Here is a 19273-nt window from a genome sequence, read left to right on the forward strand (position 1 = left end):
GGGTGACAGAGGGGTGTGCAGAGGTGACAGGGGTGTATATGGATGACAGAGGGGTGTAGAGGGGCATACATGGGTGACAGAGGAATTATTGGCATCGTGAGGGGTGACAGAGTGGTATAGAGGAGTGTTGTGGGGTGTAGAGAGGTGTACATGAGTGAGAGAGGGGTGTACAGGGGTAACAAGGGGGGCACAGGAGTATAAAGGGGTATAGAGGGGTGTCAGAGGGGTGACAGAAGGGAGGAGTGCATTACCTGAAGCTAAGTAGGCCTCTGTCAGCACTGCCCCTGCTCCTTCTCTATATCCCCATCATTCTGCTGAGGGACCAGAGAGAATCTGAAGTCCAAAGCTGTTCCACAGGAGAAGGAGGATACACAGGGAGCGAAGCTGCAGCATCCCCATCCCAGCACTGCTCTTCTCTTCCTCCCGGCCTGAGCGCCTGTGACTTAATTACAGGTGTGCAGGCCTGGGTGGAAAAATAAATAATAATTTGATGTCAACTTTCCCACCAGAGTGTCCCGACACCCCTGCCGGCCGCCCTGGTTGAGAATTGCTGCCTCAGTGTAATGTGTACCAGACTCCCTATGCAAGCAGGCGCAGCTGCCAGGGCCAGTTCATCCCTGACTGCTGTGCCCACTTGCAGCAGCATGCCTGAGGAGATCGCCGCACTCGCCTCATGGGAAGCTACAGCCCTGCATAGGCCCTCCTTCTGTTGTCATATGCTACCACCATACATAACATTATATCAAACATAGTCTTTATTAGAATAAATTTAGGGCAGAATGTCCTTTATAGAGTGGAAAAAAGCCACTACAGATCTCTACAGGAAGGATGTGTACTTTCCTTCCCTTCTAGATCCTCTTTTCAAGGGCATTCAAGGGGTACTCCAGTGGAAAAAAATTTTTTTAATCAACTGTTGTCAGAAAGTTAAACAGATTTGTAAATTACTTCTATTAAATAATCTTAATCCTTTCAGTACTTATGAGCTGCTGTATAATACAGAGGAAGTTCTTTTTGAATTTCTTTTCTGTCTGTCCACATGGCTCTTTGCTGACACCTCTGTTCATGTCAGGAACTGTCCAAAGCAGGAGAGGTTTGCTATGGACAGTTCCCGACATGAACAGAGGTGTCAGCAGAGAGCACCGTGGAAAGACAGAAAATAAATTCAAAAAGAAAAGAACGTCCTGTGTAGTATATAGCAGCTGATAAGTACTGGAAGGATTAAGATTTTTAAATAGAAGTAAATGACAAATCTGTTTAACTTTCTGGCACCAGTTGATTTAAAAAAAAAATCCACCAGAGTACCCCTTTAACTTGTATAGATTGGAAGAAAGATGTGACTGAGGGGATATAATAGGAACTTTTAAATACATTAAAAAAATCAACACGATAAAGGAGGAGAATATATTTACAAGAAGAAAAACTACCACAAGAGGACATAACAGAAGAAAGGACATGTCAAGAGCAGGTAATGTGCAAAAATCTTGATCTTTTATTGTTTAAAATCCAGCATTACAGGAAAAAAGGTGACGTGTTTCAAGTGTTATAATAATAAATATAGGGGCTCCCTGTGCATAGGGTACACGTGGTCACTTGAGTGCTCCGTACTCAGAAACAATGCATTCAATAAACAAGGAGAGTGCGACACACGTTTTAAATGCAGCTTTGATTTTTCTTTATGTATATATTCAGCAAATATACAATTTTCAAAAATATTCACCCATGTGCACAAATAAATCAGTAGCGTCCAGCGGGAGACATCTTTCAGCTCATCAGGGTTTCTTAACTTTTATAACCTGTGTACGGCCATCTCCTACACCAGCAGGTGAGTAAGTCCATGCAATGTTTCGAAGGAAACACTTTCTTTGTCATGCTGGTTTGGTTCTGTCATATTTGCAATATTGTTGTATTAGGGTTTTATCATGTGAGGGGTTAAACGTGGAGTCCCCCCTAAACGAGTTTCACCTGGAGGGGGCTGACCCCACATTTCCCTATAAATGTGTTTGTTTCACATTTTATGTCATGTAAGAGTGCAGATTGGCACTTGAAACGCGTCCAATAAACAAGGAGAGTGCGACACACATTTTAAATGCAGCTTTGATTTTTCTTTATGTATCTATTCAGCAAATATACAATTTTCAAAAAACGTGTGTCGCACACTCCTTGTTTATTGGACGCGTTTTAAGTGCCAATCTGCACTCTTACATGACATAAAATGTGAAACAAACACATTTATAGGGAAATGTGGGGTCAGCCCCCTCCAGGTGAAACTCGTTTAGGGGGACTCCACGTTTAACCCCTCACATGATAAAACCCTAATACAACAATATTGCAAATATGACAGAACCAAACCGTCAATATACATACAAACACAAAATAATATTCAGTAGAGAGGAAGCTGTATGTTCACATTAGCAATAATAACCTGCGGTATTATAACATAAATGAGTACAGGCGCTTATATGTGGTATGCGTTAAATGGGTTGTCCCAAAAGGAGAAAATAAAATTCACAGGGAAGAGAGATACCTTACTAAGATCCAAAAATCCAGATATACATGTATATCTGTGTTATATCATATATATTGACAGTTTGGTTCTGTCATATTTGCAATATTGTTGTATTAGGGTTTTATCATGTGAGGGGTTAAATGTGGAGTCCGCCCTAACCAAGTTTCACCTGGAGGGGGCTGACCCCATGTTTCCCTATATATGTGTATTAGCTGAGTACCCGGCGTTGCCCGGTTTTTCCTTACTCATACTCGTTGGGGAGGAAAATCAAGGAGGAACTTTTGACTTCATATCCCATCCCCATATATTATTGCCATATCCCGATCTCCTATCCCAACCTCCTCTCTTTGTGAGATGGGGTGTGGCTTGCAAGCCGGATTGACACATTCACCAGGAGATGCAGAACGGAGCTTGTGGAGTAAGGTACTGGAAGTCCCATATACTCGCATGGGACTTGAAACAAAAACCCATCTTTTATGTAACGGTGTAGGTAGGGGTTAAATTAACTATCATATCTTTTTATTTGACATATAAGTAATATGTGTACCAGGTATTATTGAAATATCTCCAGCCGTACAGAATGTTATGTGGGAACATACATTTCCCATAGATTTGAATGGGAGTTTAAACAAAAACCCTGACCCTCACAAATGGGGGTAGGTAAGGGTTAAATTAACTCTCCTATATTTTAAGTGGACATATAAGTAACATGTGACCAAGTATAATCAAAATATCTCCAGCCGTTTAGAAGTTATGCAGTAACATATATTTCCCTTAGACTTGTATGGGACTTTAAACAAAAACCCCGACCCTGGCAAATAGGGGAGAGTAAGGGTTAAATCCCGTATCCTATGTTTGTTGTTGACATATAAGTAACATGTGTGCCAAGTTTCATGTTAATATCTTCAGCCGTTTGGACGAGATGCTGGAACATACACACATACATACACACACACATACATACATACATACACACACACATTGGCCCTGATTAACTAAGAGTGGAGTGTTTATCTTTTTTTTCAGGCTTATTTACTATTCTGTCGCACATGTCGGTTATTTTTCTGTCAAACGTTTTTTTGTGTCGCACTAGTCAATTGTGTCGCACAAACTCTGAGCTAAAGAAATTAGTTGTGTGAGTCAAAATGGTTAAAGGGGTACTCCGCCCCTGGCATCTTATCCCCTATCCAAAGGATAGGGGATAAGATGTTAGATCGCCGCGGTCCCACTGCTGGGGACCCCTGGGATCGCCACTGCGGCACCCCGCCATCATTACTGCACAGAGCGAGTTCGCTCTGTGCGTAATGACGGGCGATAAAGGGTCCGGAGCAGCGTGACGTCATGGCTCCACCCCTCATGACATCATGGCCCATCCCCTTAATGCAAGTCTATGGCAGGGGGCGTGGCGACCGCCACGCCCCCTCCCATAGACTTGTATTGACGGGGGTGGGACGTGTCGTCACGAGGGGCTGAACCGTGACGTAACAAGGCTCCGGCCCCTGTATTGCCCGTCATTACGTGCAGAGCGATCTCGCTCTGTGCAGTAATGATAGCGGGGTGCTGCAGCAGCGATCCCTGGGGTCCCCGGGGACTGCAGCGATCTGACATCTTATCCCCTATCCTTTGGATAGGGGATAAGATGTCTAGGGGTGGAGTACCCCTTTAAGACTTGTTTATTTAAAAAAATGTCCATGAATCAAATGTATTCATGTGTTATAATGTAAAAAGAAGAAAAAAGTTATGAGCTTGGTTGCTCCATTGATTATTTTTTTTTTAAATTTTAAATTAACCCAAAAAATATATATATCATCCAAGCATTAAATACTTTATTAATAAAAGTGTTTAACTGTACAAAATGTTTTCCAGTTATAAACCAAGTTATTTTCACACAAAACACAATGGTAAACAGTCCCTTGTTAGAAATCACTCCATTTTTGGAATTTCACTCAACCTCTTGGCTGTCGGCAACTGTGTGAGGCAAACTCCCACTTTTTCTCAAGTGATTTTCCAAGTACTCCGAGTAATTTTTGTTTTTTGTCGGTAAAACACCCATTTTTGCATAAAACACACCCATTTCACATTGAAAAAAATGTATGCGACAAAAAAATTTTTGTCGCATAATTAGTCGCACAGACGTTGCGATTAAAATTTAGGCGCAATAACCGAGAAAAAGAGTCGGTTGGACTTTAGTAAATGAGAGCCATTGGTCCTCATTTACAAAGACTGGAGTGTCGGTTAGGTTTTTTTTTTCAGTGTACCCGTCTTTTTTTTTCTTTTGATTTACTAATCTGTCGCATGTGTCGGGTTTTTTTGTGTCGCACAATATTAAATTCTGTCGCACGGGAATAAAAAGTGTTGCACTGGAAAAATACAAATTAAACCAAATAAATAAAGTAAAGTTACTCTGCACAAGGATGTAACTTTACATTCATGATTGTTAATGGGTTAACAACCCAAAAGTTTTTAAAATATATACATATTTAAAAAAAAAAATATATATATATATATATATATATATTTAAAAAATCTATTACATAGTTTAATCATAAAAGCGTTGAGGGTTTAAAAATGCTTTTAAAGTATAAAACAAGTAATTTAATCATGAACCACAATGGCCAGCTGTCCCTTCCTCAAAAACACTACATTTTTCCATTTTCACTTGACCCCCTGGGCTGTCGGTTTTTCAGAGTTGAGAAATCACACTTTTTTCAGAGTGATTTCACAATTACTCAGAGTGATTTTTTCATTTTGTCAGGTTAACACCCATTTTTGAGTAAACCACGCCCATTTTGTAGGTTAAATTAAACTCTCGGAGAGTTTTTGAAAATGTAGGTTGTGCGCCTAAATTTTGGGCGCAGATTATGTCGCACACGGGATGTGACCAAATTTTGGGTGCAATAACCGAGAAAAAACGTTGGTTCTCCTTTAGTAAATGAGGGCCATTGATTTTTATATATATAGATTGTTTCACATTTTATGTCATGTATGATTAAGGATGCAGATTGTCCCTTAAAACGTGTGACCTTTTTTCCTGTAATGCTGGCTTTAAACAATAAAAGACGATGATTCTTGCACATTACCCGTGCTGGACATATCCTTTCTTCTGTTCTGTTCTTGGTGCCTTCCATAGCACTGTCCGGGCTGTGGGCGGGATACACAGTGAGCTGGAGGATTGCTGCTGCTACACATCCTCACAAAAGGACATCGTTTTATATTGCAGGGCAAAGGTTTATGCAGTAATATCAGGAAGTATTACTATTAATAAGAGAGTAGTGGATGCATGGAATGGACATAAGGCTATCCTTGATGTAAGATAATATAAAATCGAAGTAAGAGCGGCACTCCAGTAGTAGGTGAAACCAAAAGTTGGACATTATTCACACATCTGCGATACACACGACGTTTAGGCTCATCAATAGAGCCTTTTTATTGATGAGCCGAAACGTCGCGTGTATTGCAGATGTGTGAATAAACACCAACTTTTGGTTTCACCTATTACTAAAGTGCCGCTCTTACTTCAATTTTGTATTGTCTTTGGGACTTGAGTATGGTCCTGGAGCTGAGCACCCGGACGGATCCAGAAACCAGGCATTGTGCCGCTCACGGTGCTCCTTCATTTGGATTGATATAAAATAGGGACAGGGATAATTCATAGTTCAGGATATTGGGCAGACTAAATGCTGATACATTATATGTTTCTATGACACTGGCATAACAAAAACTACAGTTGTATTTGTACAGTAATTTCTTAAAAGTATTGTCCTGAAGTACACTGGAATATGAAAAACAAAAAAAAGACAATGCACCCGTCTATGTGCCGTAAATCCAACCAACAAGTGGGTGTAATAACACAAACAGAGTGTGCTCACCTGGCGATGTTATGCTAAGAGCATAACATCTAATGTTGCTTCGGGGGCCCAGCTGTTGTGGGTAAGGAGTCACGGTGGGCTGCCTGGATCCTCCCGTCCAGCTGGACGGTCTAAAAGAAGTGTTCAGTGATGAAAAAGAAGCGATCCTGTTGTGGCGCTCGCCCGTGTGGCAGGAATGGAGTTCAAAAGCCGATGGTAAGTAAATACTTTATTCAGAATCAATTCGGACTTAGCTAAGGATTGGACCTGAGGAAGAGGGGAGCGTGTCCTTTCGTAACGCGTAGTCCGAATTGATTTTGAATAAAGTATGCCTTTACTTACCATCGGCTTTTGAACTCCATTCCTGCTACACGGGCGAGCGCCGCAACAGGATCACTTCTTTTTCATCACTGAATTGTCCTGAAGTAAGCACAGTTTTGTCTTTGTTGTATAAATTAAGCTTGATGGAAATAGTTCATGCTCACATTGAGAGCTTTCCTGATGTATACAGCAAATATTGGACTAAAATACAGTGGGGGGAATTTATCAAAACCTGAGTAGAGGAAAAGTTGCCAGGTTGCCCATATGTACCAATTAGATTGCTTCTTTTTTTAAATGAAAGAAGGGATCTGATTGGTTGCTATGGGCAACTTTTCCTTTTCACAGGTTTTGATAAATCTCCCCCCATTGTGATTAAACCCTTAGTCCTAATTCAAACCTTCTAGTCTGCTTAAACTAATTCTATGCTGGAAAAGCATTTACAAAGAGAAAAGTCACTAATTAAAGATGAGCCAAGACGTGTGACTGTCCTATAAAATATAATAGAAAATCAAAGGAAATCTGTGGAATTACTGCTGAGCATGCAATTATCAATGTTAATGGCTCAGTGAAAATCAATTATAGATAAATATGATGTACGTTCATAAAATAGTACTGAATTATCGCCCTTTCTCCTTCATTATATTCGAGAACCTGTCCTTTCAGGCTTTTAATATAAAAACATTTTTATTTTTAATTTAAATAGACTTTGTGTTTCTTTGTTTTTAAACTCTTAACATAGAAAATTGGTTTAAAAAGGAGACAATTTAATGGACCCATCAAACACCAATAATACATAGAATTAACCTATTGGGGATGGAGGGAGTACGGGTACGCCCTCGCGTCCCGATACTTAAGGATGGAGGGCGTACCTTTACACCCTCGTCCCGTTCCGGGTGTTTGAAGCATGCTTACAAGCTGAGCGCACTTCAAACCTGATGTGTCCCGACTGCTATCAGCAGCCAGGACCCAGGGTTAATGCCGGTCACCACCAATCAGGACGATGTCTGACGTTAACCCTTTAGACACCCCAATTAATCTTCATCGCGGCGTCTAAACCGAAAGTAAAAGTGTCCCGGCTGCTCAGCGAAGCTGATCAGGACCATTGCGGTGAAACAGCAATGTCCCGATCAGCTGAGAAGACAGCGGGAGGGTGCTCATCTGCCTCCTCACTGTCCAATCGGTGATCTGCTGCTCCAAGCATGCATAGCAGGCTGGAGCAGAAGAGCATTGATAACATGCTATGTTATAGAATAGGATTGATCAGTGTATGCAATCAAAATAGCCCCCTACGGTATAGCCCACTATAGGGGGGCTAAAAAAAAAAGTGTAAAAAACAAGTTTATTAACCTCTTCAGGACGCCGGGCATATGCATACGCCCATGGGAATTCCGGTCCCCGCCGCTAGCCGGTTGGGGACCGGACCGGGATGCCTGCTGAAATCATTTAGCAGGCACCCCGGCACATCACCCAGGGGGGTCCTGAGACCTCCCCATGTTGGCGATCGCAGAAAATTTTTTGCTATTCCGGGCTGATCGGGTCTCTAGTGACCCGATCACCCGGAAAATAGGGATGATCGGAGTTGTCAGTGACAGCCCCTATCATCCTGAGGGCTAGGAGTGAGGTCGCAGTGCTGCGATCTCCTCCTATCCCCTGCCATTGGTCAGAACTGAATCTGACCAATGGCAGCGCAGGACAGTGGGTTGCCATGGCAGCCCCCCGATCTGCCCACCCCTGGATGTCATGGGGAACATGGGGAGAAGATGGAGGCCGGTACCTGGAGGAGAAGATGCCTGGGGACCCCCGATCATGGCTGGAGACAGGCACAGGTAGGGAACCACTAGGAAGGCCAAACTGCAACTTCCTGCATGCCCAGACAGCCAAAGGCTGTCTGGGCATGCTGGGAGTTGTAGTTTTGCAACATCTGGAGGGTCACAGTTTGGAGACCACTGTTACAGTGGTGCCCAAACGGTAGCCCTCCAGATGTTGGCAAACTACAACTCTTAGCATGCCTAGACTGCCCAGGCATGCTGGGAGTTCTAGTTCTGTAACATCTGTCCCTTCAAATTTTTTCTAATTTTTTCAAAAAGCAAAAATATGTCCATTTTATGATGCCAACATAAAGTGGACATATTGTATTTGTGAATAAAAGTAACATTCATTGGGAATATGCATTTTCCTTACAAGCAGAGAGCTGCAAAGTTAGAAAAATGCAACATTTTCAAAATTTTCATGAAATTTAGGGGTTTTTTTTTACCAAAAAAGGATGCAGGTAACACCGAAAATTTACCACCAAAATAAAGTAGAATGTCACGAAAAAACAATCTCAGAATCAGAATATTCGGTAAAAGCGTTTTCGAGTTATTAATTCATAAAGCGACGGTGGTCAGAATTGCGAAAAAGGGCTCAGTCCTTAAGGTGAAAAAGGGCTGCGTCCATAAGGGGTTAAAGTGAATTAACCCCTTCCTAATAAAAGTTTGAATCCCCCCCCCCCTTTTCCCATTTTTTAAACAAAATTCATAATAAAAATGATCATATGTGGTACCGCCGCATATGTCAATGTCCAAGATATTAAAATATAAGGGCAATTTAACCGTATGGTCGATGGCGTACACACACACAAAAAGAAAAACTATGTCCAAAATTGTGCATTTTTGGTCACTTCATATACCATAATTTTTTTTTTATAAAAAGCGATCAAAAAGTCCAATCAAAACAAATGGTACTGATAAAAACTACAGACCACAGCGCAAAAAATGAGCCCTCGTATGCAAATACATCCCCGTATGCAAAAAAATTAAAAAGTTATAGGAGTCAGAAGATGACAATTTTAAACACACTAATTTTGGTGCATGTAGTTATAATTTTTTTAAGTAGTAAAATAAAATGAAACCTACATAAATCCGTATGCACCTACAGAATAAGGAGAAGGTGTAATTTTTACTAAAAAGTGCACTGCGTAGAAAAAGGAGCCCCCAAGTAAAAAAATGGTGGTGTTTTTTTTTTCTTTCACCTCACAAAAGTTTTTTTTGTTTCACCGCAGATTATGTTATAAAATAAGTGATGTCATTACAAAGTACAATTGGTCAAACAAAGAACAAGCCCTTTTATGGGTCTGTAGGTGCAAAATTGAAAGCCTTATTTTTAGTAGGAGAGAAGGAAAAAATGAAAGTGCAAAAAGAAAAATTCGTCCACAAGGGGTTAAATATAGTAAACTCATGATATTCTTCAAAAACACAATGAGGCTTTGCATGAACATTGTTTTTTATTTGTTCATAGAGATAAACAAGTCAAACCCGGCAAACTGGTCTTGCACAGAAGTTAGGGGGTGGCAGCGGCTCACCGAGCTTTCGAACTTTGCCAGGCTCAATTTGCATGATCCTTACATCTGCGGTAATGATAGCAGAAGGGATGAGGAACACATTGGTGGAGATTTATCAAAACCTCTCCAGAGGAAAAGTTGTTGAGTTGCCCTTAGTAACCAGTAATCAGATTGCTTCTTTCATTTCTTTAAAAGGCCTCTGAAAACTGGAAAAAAGAATCTGATTGGTTGCTTTGGGCAATTCAGCATTTTTTCCTCTAGAAAGGTTGTGATAAATCTTCCCCATGGTGTTTTGGTGCCTAAATAAAAGGAGGAAGTACTGGGAACACTAAGATTACACTAAGAAGACATTAGGGTAGCCCAGCATACCTTGCAGCTATCAGCAAGGTCACATGATACCATTTATGTGACATACAGCTTCCAGGCCAATCAGGAGATTGCATAGGGGTGGATTTAAGAGGTTGATAAAGCTTTACAGTCACCATCTTGGAGAGCAAAAGCTGAGAGAGAGCAGTGTACATGAACTACTGATCCCAGAAAGCCTTCACAAATCCAACAGAATTTGAAAACAACCTGAGCAAAGCATTGATCAGTGGGCTGACCTCAGACAGTGACCTACATTACATTGTCCAGTTGGTGCACTGTAAATCCCAGTCAGCACAGCAGTATCACGAAAGAATGAGCCCATGAAAGCTATCACATTACAAGATGTCATGAACAACACTCACAGAGGACCAGATTCTGGGGATACACCCTCTTCTTTCTTTTCTCGTCCAATGCTGTCAAATTGATACCTGTGGGTATCCATGGCCAAACATTCTTATACTAGTATCACCTATGAAGCGAGAATGATCTTTATGGTCTTTTCTGTCTACAATGCTATTATTTCAATGGAAATATCCAAATAATGTTTAAAATAAAATAAAAAATACATACTACATAAGATATGTGCAGTTGTTCTCTTATTTTTATATGTATTTATGTTGTCTATGTTGTACAGGGAACTCATTCTCATAGCTTATTTCATACTGAGAGCATTTCAGACTTTATTGTCACATAGTAATGTCCCATATTTTTGCAGTGGTAAATTTTATTTCTTTATCTATATCATATTTTGGAGATTATGGTCAGGCACTTACACATTAGCACATGACATGAAAAGATCTTGGGAAGGAAATGAAAGGTTATGCAATATTCACCTTTTTACATACCTATCCACCTGAAATTATTTGTATACAGCCTGCATAGGTTTAGCTTTGCACTCAGTCTTGATGTATACTTTGTACTATTTTATTAGTATATGTGAGCATGCTATTTGAATGTTTTCATAAAGTTATAGATCAGTTATAGATCAGCAGATATATTTGTCTATGTTGTGCAGTTTATGGAGTAAGATGTATATGTGTATCTTTATATATCCCTGCCCCTTATTGTAAGACGGTATTTCATAGGGTATTCAAATTCCAAGATAAATATCCTACTATGCCACTGGAAATCTTAGGCAATTTTAATACAATATTAGATAAGATAGTCCATACTGTTAAAGTCTTTTCTACATCTATGTTAACATAAAGTTTGCCTGGAATCTGCTCTAAATACTAACATTATTAAAGGATAGAGGATAAGTTTTAGATTTCTCGGGCTCTGACCGCTGGGATCCCCCACGATCTCCTGCAGGTGCTCCCTGCTCTCCCTGGGAATGGAGTGTCCTGACCCCCGCATGAATCGCCGATAGTGTTCGTCTATCTCTGACTCTACCATTGAGATATTTGGAGGGGGTGTGTCAGCCGCTGCTTCTTACAGGGGTCTTGATGCTCAGTTCCCGGGGAGAGCAGGGGGCCCATGCAGGGGATCATGGGGGGTCCCAGCGGTCGGACCCCCTGCAATCTAAAACTTATTCCCTGTCCTGTGGATAGGGGATATCTTTTTATGCATGATACTACTTCTCCTTTAAAAGTGTTGGCATATATTACAATTCATTGTTTGGTAAAATGGTTTTGGTTCACCCTGTAAATTCTATTGCTAATAAAGATTATTTTATGAAGGCAGGAAATATATTACTTAATAAACAAGTTTTATACAATGAATCTACAGTGCATTATGTGCATTCCTATGAATGTTTGTATTTAGATCTTATTCTGTTGTGTGTTAAAAATATGACTTCTTTTATTTCTCGCTGAAATATCCCAAAGGGCTAATGAGGTTGTTTTCCATTTGACTTGTAGGTGCAGCATTCTCATCTTGGACCAAAGTGAATGACGGTTTACTTAACAAAAGGTTCCTCTGAGTGTTTTGTATCCAGGGACCTTTCTTCTATACAGAAAAAGAAGTGGTGTCATTTTCATTAAAACGATGCTTCCAAGAATCCGTGCTCAGGAACTGAAAGCAGAGAGAATGAGAGAAAGCTGTGTCAGCTGATCAGCTTTCAAACCACCTTCATACGCTCAATTTTCTCAAAATGATCTGTCCATCAATGGCATCTCTAGGGTCCCTCTTTGGAACCTTTATTGGCTAGGAGTAGACTGAACAGGAATGGAATACAGAGCACAGTCACTTGAAAAGAAGCCGGCTTTTATTTTTACAGCACACTGCTTTTTAGTGCAAAGAAATGTTTTCTCCTTCAGATAATTTAGAGATAGTAATATCTGTAATATATAGTAATATAACAGCCAACTTCTGCTTAGATATTCTGTTTGTGTTCATAAAAGAGGATGTTGCAAATGGAAAGTGGCAGATATGGAAGCTGAATAATTAAACCAGTAAAAAGGCTTTTAAAATAAACTCAGATAATGTACAAGATATGGCCAAGATAATTGCAAAATTTCAGAGGTATTTTCGACGGAAGCCTGTACGCTTTTTTACATTTATAATCTTATATTTAACGGCTGGAAGTGTTGTATTTTTGCACGCAAGTTTTGAAGGGGAACATGTTGTGTCAGACACCGACAAGAACTTGGGTGATGCTGTCAGTGATCGAGGAGTAGTACAGGAACCTGCAATAGCCCAAATGGGTAGGGTGTTTAAGGAAGCACCAGAGTCACCGAGCACACCACGAAGATATGGACCATGGTTTAAGACATCAGGCAAAGAATCATTGGAGAGAAGTAAACCAGGAGACTTTGGGGGTGCATGGAACAGAGCTCTTAAAGGGAGAACTATGAGAGAACAAGAAGAAGGAAGAGGTAAGATAAGGCTCAGATTGTGTCACAAATGTTCTTTGTCTATATCCTTATGTTAAAAAAAAAAATGTGCACATTATTGTGGTTAACTCAACCCTGAAGAGGATTTTTAGTGAAGTAACAACAGCCTAAAACTTTAGAACTAAAAAGAAGTTGTATTAGTTGAGAGGAAAAATAAGGGCTGTCCATTGGCTTCCAAAATATGCAAACCACAATTTGAGAAAATGGTCTAACAAATGTATTAAGTTAAGCTAGAAAATTATGCAATAAGCGGTACAAATACAATTTTCTGACTTAAAGACAGTTCTATGGTGACCCATACTTTCACAAATGTCCATAAAGGTAGACTGCATTGGTGGGGACTTTTTTTTTTTTTTTTTTACATCTAAAGCAACGGGACTGTAAAAATTCCCTGAATGTAATGATAAAGGTAAGGTGTGTCACTATATTCCGTGTTGTTTATGTACATTTGTTAATGTTTTCATCTTCACATTAACAGTAATACCACAATTTCAACAATGTTGTAGTTTTTGTGACCACAAAATAGCTGGAACATTACATAGCATATACATTTGCAATATCGGATGAAGTAATGCTGGGTTCACATATATCAGGCGTCCGGCATAGTTTCCCTCTGTCGTGCATCGGAGGGAAACTGATGCCAGAACTGATCCCACAATTTCACAATCATCCAGCATCTCAATTTTGACTCTGGATGGTTGGCCACACCGAACATTCGACAGCGGAACCCCTGTCCGCCATGCATAAACAATGGACACTGCATGTCATACAACTGATGACAACTTGTCATCAGTTGTGGCATCAGTTGCGTCGAGATCTAGGCTGAGTTCACCTATGCCGGATGCCGGGCATATTTGAATCCAGCCTCAGTCAAATGGTTTTCAGAGAAAAAACAGAGAGTCTATTATAAGAACAAAACATGCTCTGTGTGCCCAGTGAGAGTCTTTAAGTCAGACATGTTACTACATGTACAGGTTGGAAACAAACTGCTCGCCTGAGAGCACATTTTTGTTGTGTAGCATATGTTTTGACCCCCATGAGGATTCTTTTACAGTGGTCCCTCAAGTTACAATATTAATTGGTTCCAGGATGAACATTGTATGTTTAAACCATTGAATCACCATTGTATCATAAGACCATCTTCTTTATGGAAAAGTAGAAATTGGTTTCAAAGTCTCCATAATATCAACTCAAAATAAGAAAAATGAAGATGAAAGAAAAATGACAAGATAACCAAAAAAAAGTTATAGCAAGTCATTACATATAATAGTTATAAATAGCCGCTAGAAGCTATAAATCACTTATGGGTCCTGTACTATATGTACTTTAATACAAGGTATTTACCAGTGAAAGGCCCACTCTGATTGGTTGAATCTCCCAGTACAAGTACATGCCTCATGGCAACAGCATTCCCTAAAAGTTATGGCCCATTTCAGTAAGACGAAGAGCCCAAACACACTGTAAATAGAGTTCTGGAATGGTTTGAGTAACATGAGTTAATGGTGTTGGCTTGGCCTTCCACAGATCTCAATCCAATCTATGGGATATGCAGGAAAAACAAAGAAGTGATTTTCATGTTATGGCGGATGGGTGTACATAGCTGGTATATTTTATGCTGATATAAAAGAGCATCATATAAAAACACAAAAGATTGATTTCTATAAAACCAATCTCCCAGCTTGTTGTACTGGATGTGTGCTGGCAGAGATGAAGTAGGCTAGTGGAAATATATAGTATAACATATTGCTACAGCACAATGCTCCCTTGACAGTTGAATAATGAAGTACTCTGTTATTTAGGGAAATAGTTGTTGCCATAACTATAATATGAATAAGAATTAGAAGCAACAATGATGACGGATTACAAACAGGGCCTCTATTTATGCAAAAATACCTCTGTCTATTATTTAACCATAATTTGCCTGGAGTAATAAAGCACTAAATTCAAAGTCTACAGGAACTATACTATACCACAAAACATAGGCACAGTATAGTAAATATGCACTTGCTTTTCTTATGAAAACAGGTGACAATGTAATTTTATGTCTAGTAAAGTCCATGCACATGTATAGCGGAAACCAGCTCCCTATGACACCCAAGTGTCACCTTGTAAAAGTGACTACGGGACGCCAAGGAGTTACAATAGCAGTCAGGCGTCTAGCTAAGACTTCAGGCTACATTTATACCAGGAAATTTCCAAGTGGAAAAATTTTGCTTGGAAATTCCAATGCAGCATTGTCTATTGTCTTCAATGGGATTCTGCTGCACCGTGTACACTATAGAAATTCTGCAGAAAAATTCTGTAGTAGAAATGTAAATACTGGACTCTGCCGGAAGATTGATCATGTTTATCGTTTCAGAAATGCATTGTCGCTAATGGAGAAGGCACATGTCCAAGCGGTTCTAATGCCGACTGATCCATTTGGTGCCTGTTGTATATGGAGGCCTCAATGTCTGTAAAGTGTGTATGCTTATTAGCCCAACAAGGCAGGGCCTAACAGATTACCTGTCAGCAAGATGTTGACAGGCAGCAATACACAAAATAAATTTAGCAATATATTATACCATTGATCAGAATACGCCAAAAAAAGACCCACATGAAGTGAAAATGCATAGGATAAAATACAGTTTGTGTAAAATACGAAGTCACTAAAATCCATTTTGTCTATTAATTAAAACCCATATAGTGAAAAAACTGTGAGATAAAAAAATATATACATTGTTTTTATTGCTGCATTAGTAATAATGGGGGAGATTTATTAAAACATGTGCAGAGAAAGAATGATGCAGTTGCCCATAGCAACCAATCACTTATTTCAATTTTCCAAAGGCCTTTTCAAAAATCAAAGAAGCAATCTGATTGGCTGCTATGGGCAACTGCACCCCTTTACCTGTACACAGGTTTTGATAAATTTCTCCCCATTGTGCATGATAAAAATTCTCAAAACAATGGCAGAATTGCTGCCTTCAAGCCATTTTTGTGTAGCTGTACTTTGCTCAAAAGAAGGCTGTATTTTTTTCTCAAAATACAGCCTACAATGATTGTAAAACAATAAAAGGAATGGTCATTGGTAGAGATGAGCGAAGTTAAAGTAATTATTTTCGTCACGAACTTCTCGGCTCAGCAGTTGCTGATTTTAGCCTGCATAAATGAGTTCAGCTTTCAGGTACTCTGGTGGGCTGGGAAAGGTGGATTCAGTCCTAGGAGAGAGTCTCCAGCCCACCGGAGCACCTGAAAGCTGAACTCATTTATGCAGGCTAAAGTCAGCAACTGCCGAGCCGAAATGTTTGTGACGAATCGAATCACTGTAACTTCACTCATCTCTAGTCATTGGGGTTGTTTTATGTGAATACTGGATTTCAGGAGTAGTGATGAGTGGCATTGGCCATATTCGAATTTGCGATATTTCGCAAATATATAGACGAATATTCGTCCTATATTCGCAAATTTTGCGTATTTGTTATATTAGCATATGTGAATATTTGTATATTCGAGGAAGAAAACAGTTGATAACCTATGACAAGTATATTTGCATCAATCTAATTGGCCCACAAGTGAAAAGAAGGAATATGCGAATATTCAGATATGCGAATATGCGCATATGCGGAAAAAAGTGAATATTCGTAATTTAGAATATATAGCGAATATATTCGCAATATTTGTGAATTTGCTAATTTGTGATATTCGCCGAAAAAATTCAAAATGCGAATATTTGCACCCAACACTATTTGGGAGGTGCATATATCATCTAGGTAAAGCTGGGTGAGATATATGAAATCTAGAAAATAGTTAAAATCCCTGGTGGGACTTAGCTTGCCTGGAACGTTGGTAAGTCCTGTTATTGGGCCTGGATTCTTATGAAAAAAAAGTTTAATAGTAAGGCTTTTTATACCCTTCCTGGCTCACTCTAGATTTTTAGACTAGTCCAGTGCAGCACAAGTTCCTGAGATAGCACGTCACTGGGCTTTAAAACTATGTGAAAGTCAGCATGCAAGTGAGGCTGTAAAAAACCTGTACAGCTGATGAGAGTTTAAATTTGGAGCTTTGTGGCCTCAAAAGGAGACATTGTGACCTGTGGGAGTAACCATTTTTTTGGGACGCTGGTAGTAAGCCACCTGGATAGACAGCAAATAGATCTGTATAGTGGACAAGCACAATTTATTTTTTTGTTTATAAGTGTGAAAGTTTTGTAACTGAAACACATCTACAGGATAAGCCCTGTTTACTGTAAATGTTACTTCCATGCCCCTTTCTCTGACTGCTATTTGGCCACTATTTGTTCTATTGATCTAAGGCCCAGATGTATTAAACTATCTGAAACAAAAACATTCTGGTTTTGCCTATAGCAACCAATCACGGCTCAGCTTTCATTTTACCAGATTTTACCAGGCAGTTGTGGTTCATGCAGACTGATATATCTGGGCCAATGTGTGCATTACCAGCCATCTATCTATTGAGTACTATATAACTCAGTTACTGTAAAAAGATGGCTGTTTAAGAAAAAAATTTAAAACCACAAAAGTGTAATCGGTCAAGTCAAAACAATAGAAAAAATGCATTATAAAAAAAACACCACAGAAACATAGTTTCTCTAGCATTTTTCATGATGCATTTTTTCTACTGTTTTGACTTTTAACATGACCAAATAGATTGTTGTGGTTTTAAAGATTTTTTCTCATTAAGAGCCGGAGTATATCCATGTTTTTTCCTGCATTATTACCGAGGAGACGGCTCGGCTTTTCTCCTGTGCTTCAGAATCACATTTCTGCATGGCAATGAGCTAGTTAATGTTTCCTTCTTTTGCATGACATATTTGTACAATGTTCTTAGATATCACAGACATCAGACCTGTGTTAGAACCAGTGGCTGGCCTGGATACCTTAGTTCGATGCTTGTCACTGGCCAAGGTCACCTCGATTTATCTAATTCAAACAACACTGCACTTTGATCCCTTATTTTGATGACTTGTCTCTTATAGTAGCAATACCTTCTGACCTATTGTTACCTATGTCATCTATCCTCATCTGCTGTAAAAGTATAAGATCTGCTTCCTTGCCTTCTCTTGTCATTACTTTTCCATACCTACAGAACATTTATAAAAATAAAAAATAACTTCGTACAATTGGAACGAGCTAAAGAAAGTGCTTTGTGGCTCAAATTATTACAATTTTTTTTAAATACCACTTTTAGGCTACATGCAGAAAACATTTTAACACAAACCGCAAGGCAGCCTTTTTAGGTACATTTACTAGAATTTTGTTATATGGTAAAATATTTGCCTTTTTTTATTTTAATTGTCAAAAAAAATTGTTTATGTAAAAATTTGGACTAGAATCTCTAGACCAGTTGCAAAATTGTATTTATGGACCCTGTTGGAATCAAGAGCCATCGCAAATCCATATTACAGGCCTTATTGCCACTTGATGTGTGGCTTAAAAATGCTTTCATGAGACACTATAGCCCCAAGTAGCACTGCATGTAATCCCCCTTAATAGGACATGAGGTAGAAAATAAGTTTTTAAAAAGAAGCCTCATTCTTTTTCTTAGATTCCACATAAATCCATGAAAAAGAACTGGATAGGCCCAAAAATGTCTATAGGCATCATTATGAGTGATAGCACTTTAGCACAAGGAAGAGACTGGCTCCAAGTTGTTGATCTGTAGTTTAGGGCGGGAGGGTGTTTTTTTTTTTTATGGACAGCTTTAGGGCTCACTTCCCATTAACCCCCCTCATTCATGACAACTGTGCATTGAACTTTTTATCCTTCCGTTCCGTTTGACAATATATATATATATATATATATATATATATATATATGCACAACACAGATCTGCAATACACAGATGTGCCATTTCTTTATATTTCTCTATTCACAACACTTTCTGACACGGATGGTATAACGTTTCCTGTTTTTCACAACAACATGATTTGGTGACATTCTGTCATTAGTAACTACATGTGGGCAAATAGTGTCATCATTGTCATGTAAATGAAGCCTCTTGAGTCATCTGATAGCATATGCAGAAACAGTTTCATGAGAGATTGTAGCCCTTAACCATATTAGATATAAGTTATTGT

The 19273-nt window shown here is 39.3% G+C and overlaps 1 protein-coding gene across 2 annotated transcripts in view; it reads left to right on the forward strand.

Annotated features, from left to right (window-relative positions):
- Positions 1-19273, forward strand: part of WSCD2 (WSC domain containing 2) — a 448279-nt gene that overhangs the window by 176521 nt on the left and 252485 nt on the right. For both annotated transcript variants that reach the window (XM_056536750.1, XM_056536758.1), the window contains one exon: positions 12220-13176. In XM_056536750.1, the coding sequence (XP_056392725.1) occupies positions 12795-13176 (382 nt within the window). In that variant the 5' untranslated portion in view covers positions 12220-12794. The remainder of the gene's footprint in view (positions 1-12219; positions 13177-19273) is intronic.

Source organism: Hyla sarda, chromosome 1, assembly GCF_029499605.1.
Source record: "Hyla sarda isolate aHylSar1 chromosome 1, aHylSar1.hap1, whole genome shotgun sequence".
NCBI classification, from domain to species: domain Eukaryota; kingdom Metazoa; phylum Chordata; class Amphibia; order Anura; family Hylidae; genus Hyla; species Hyla sarda.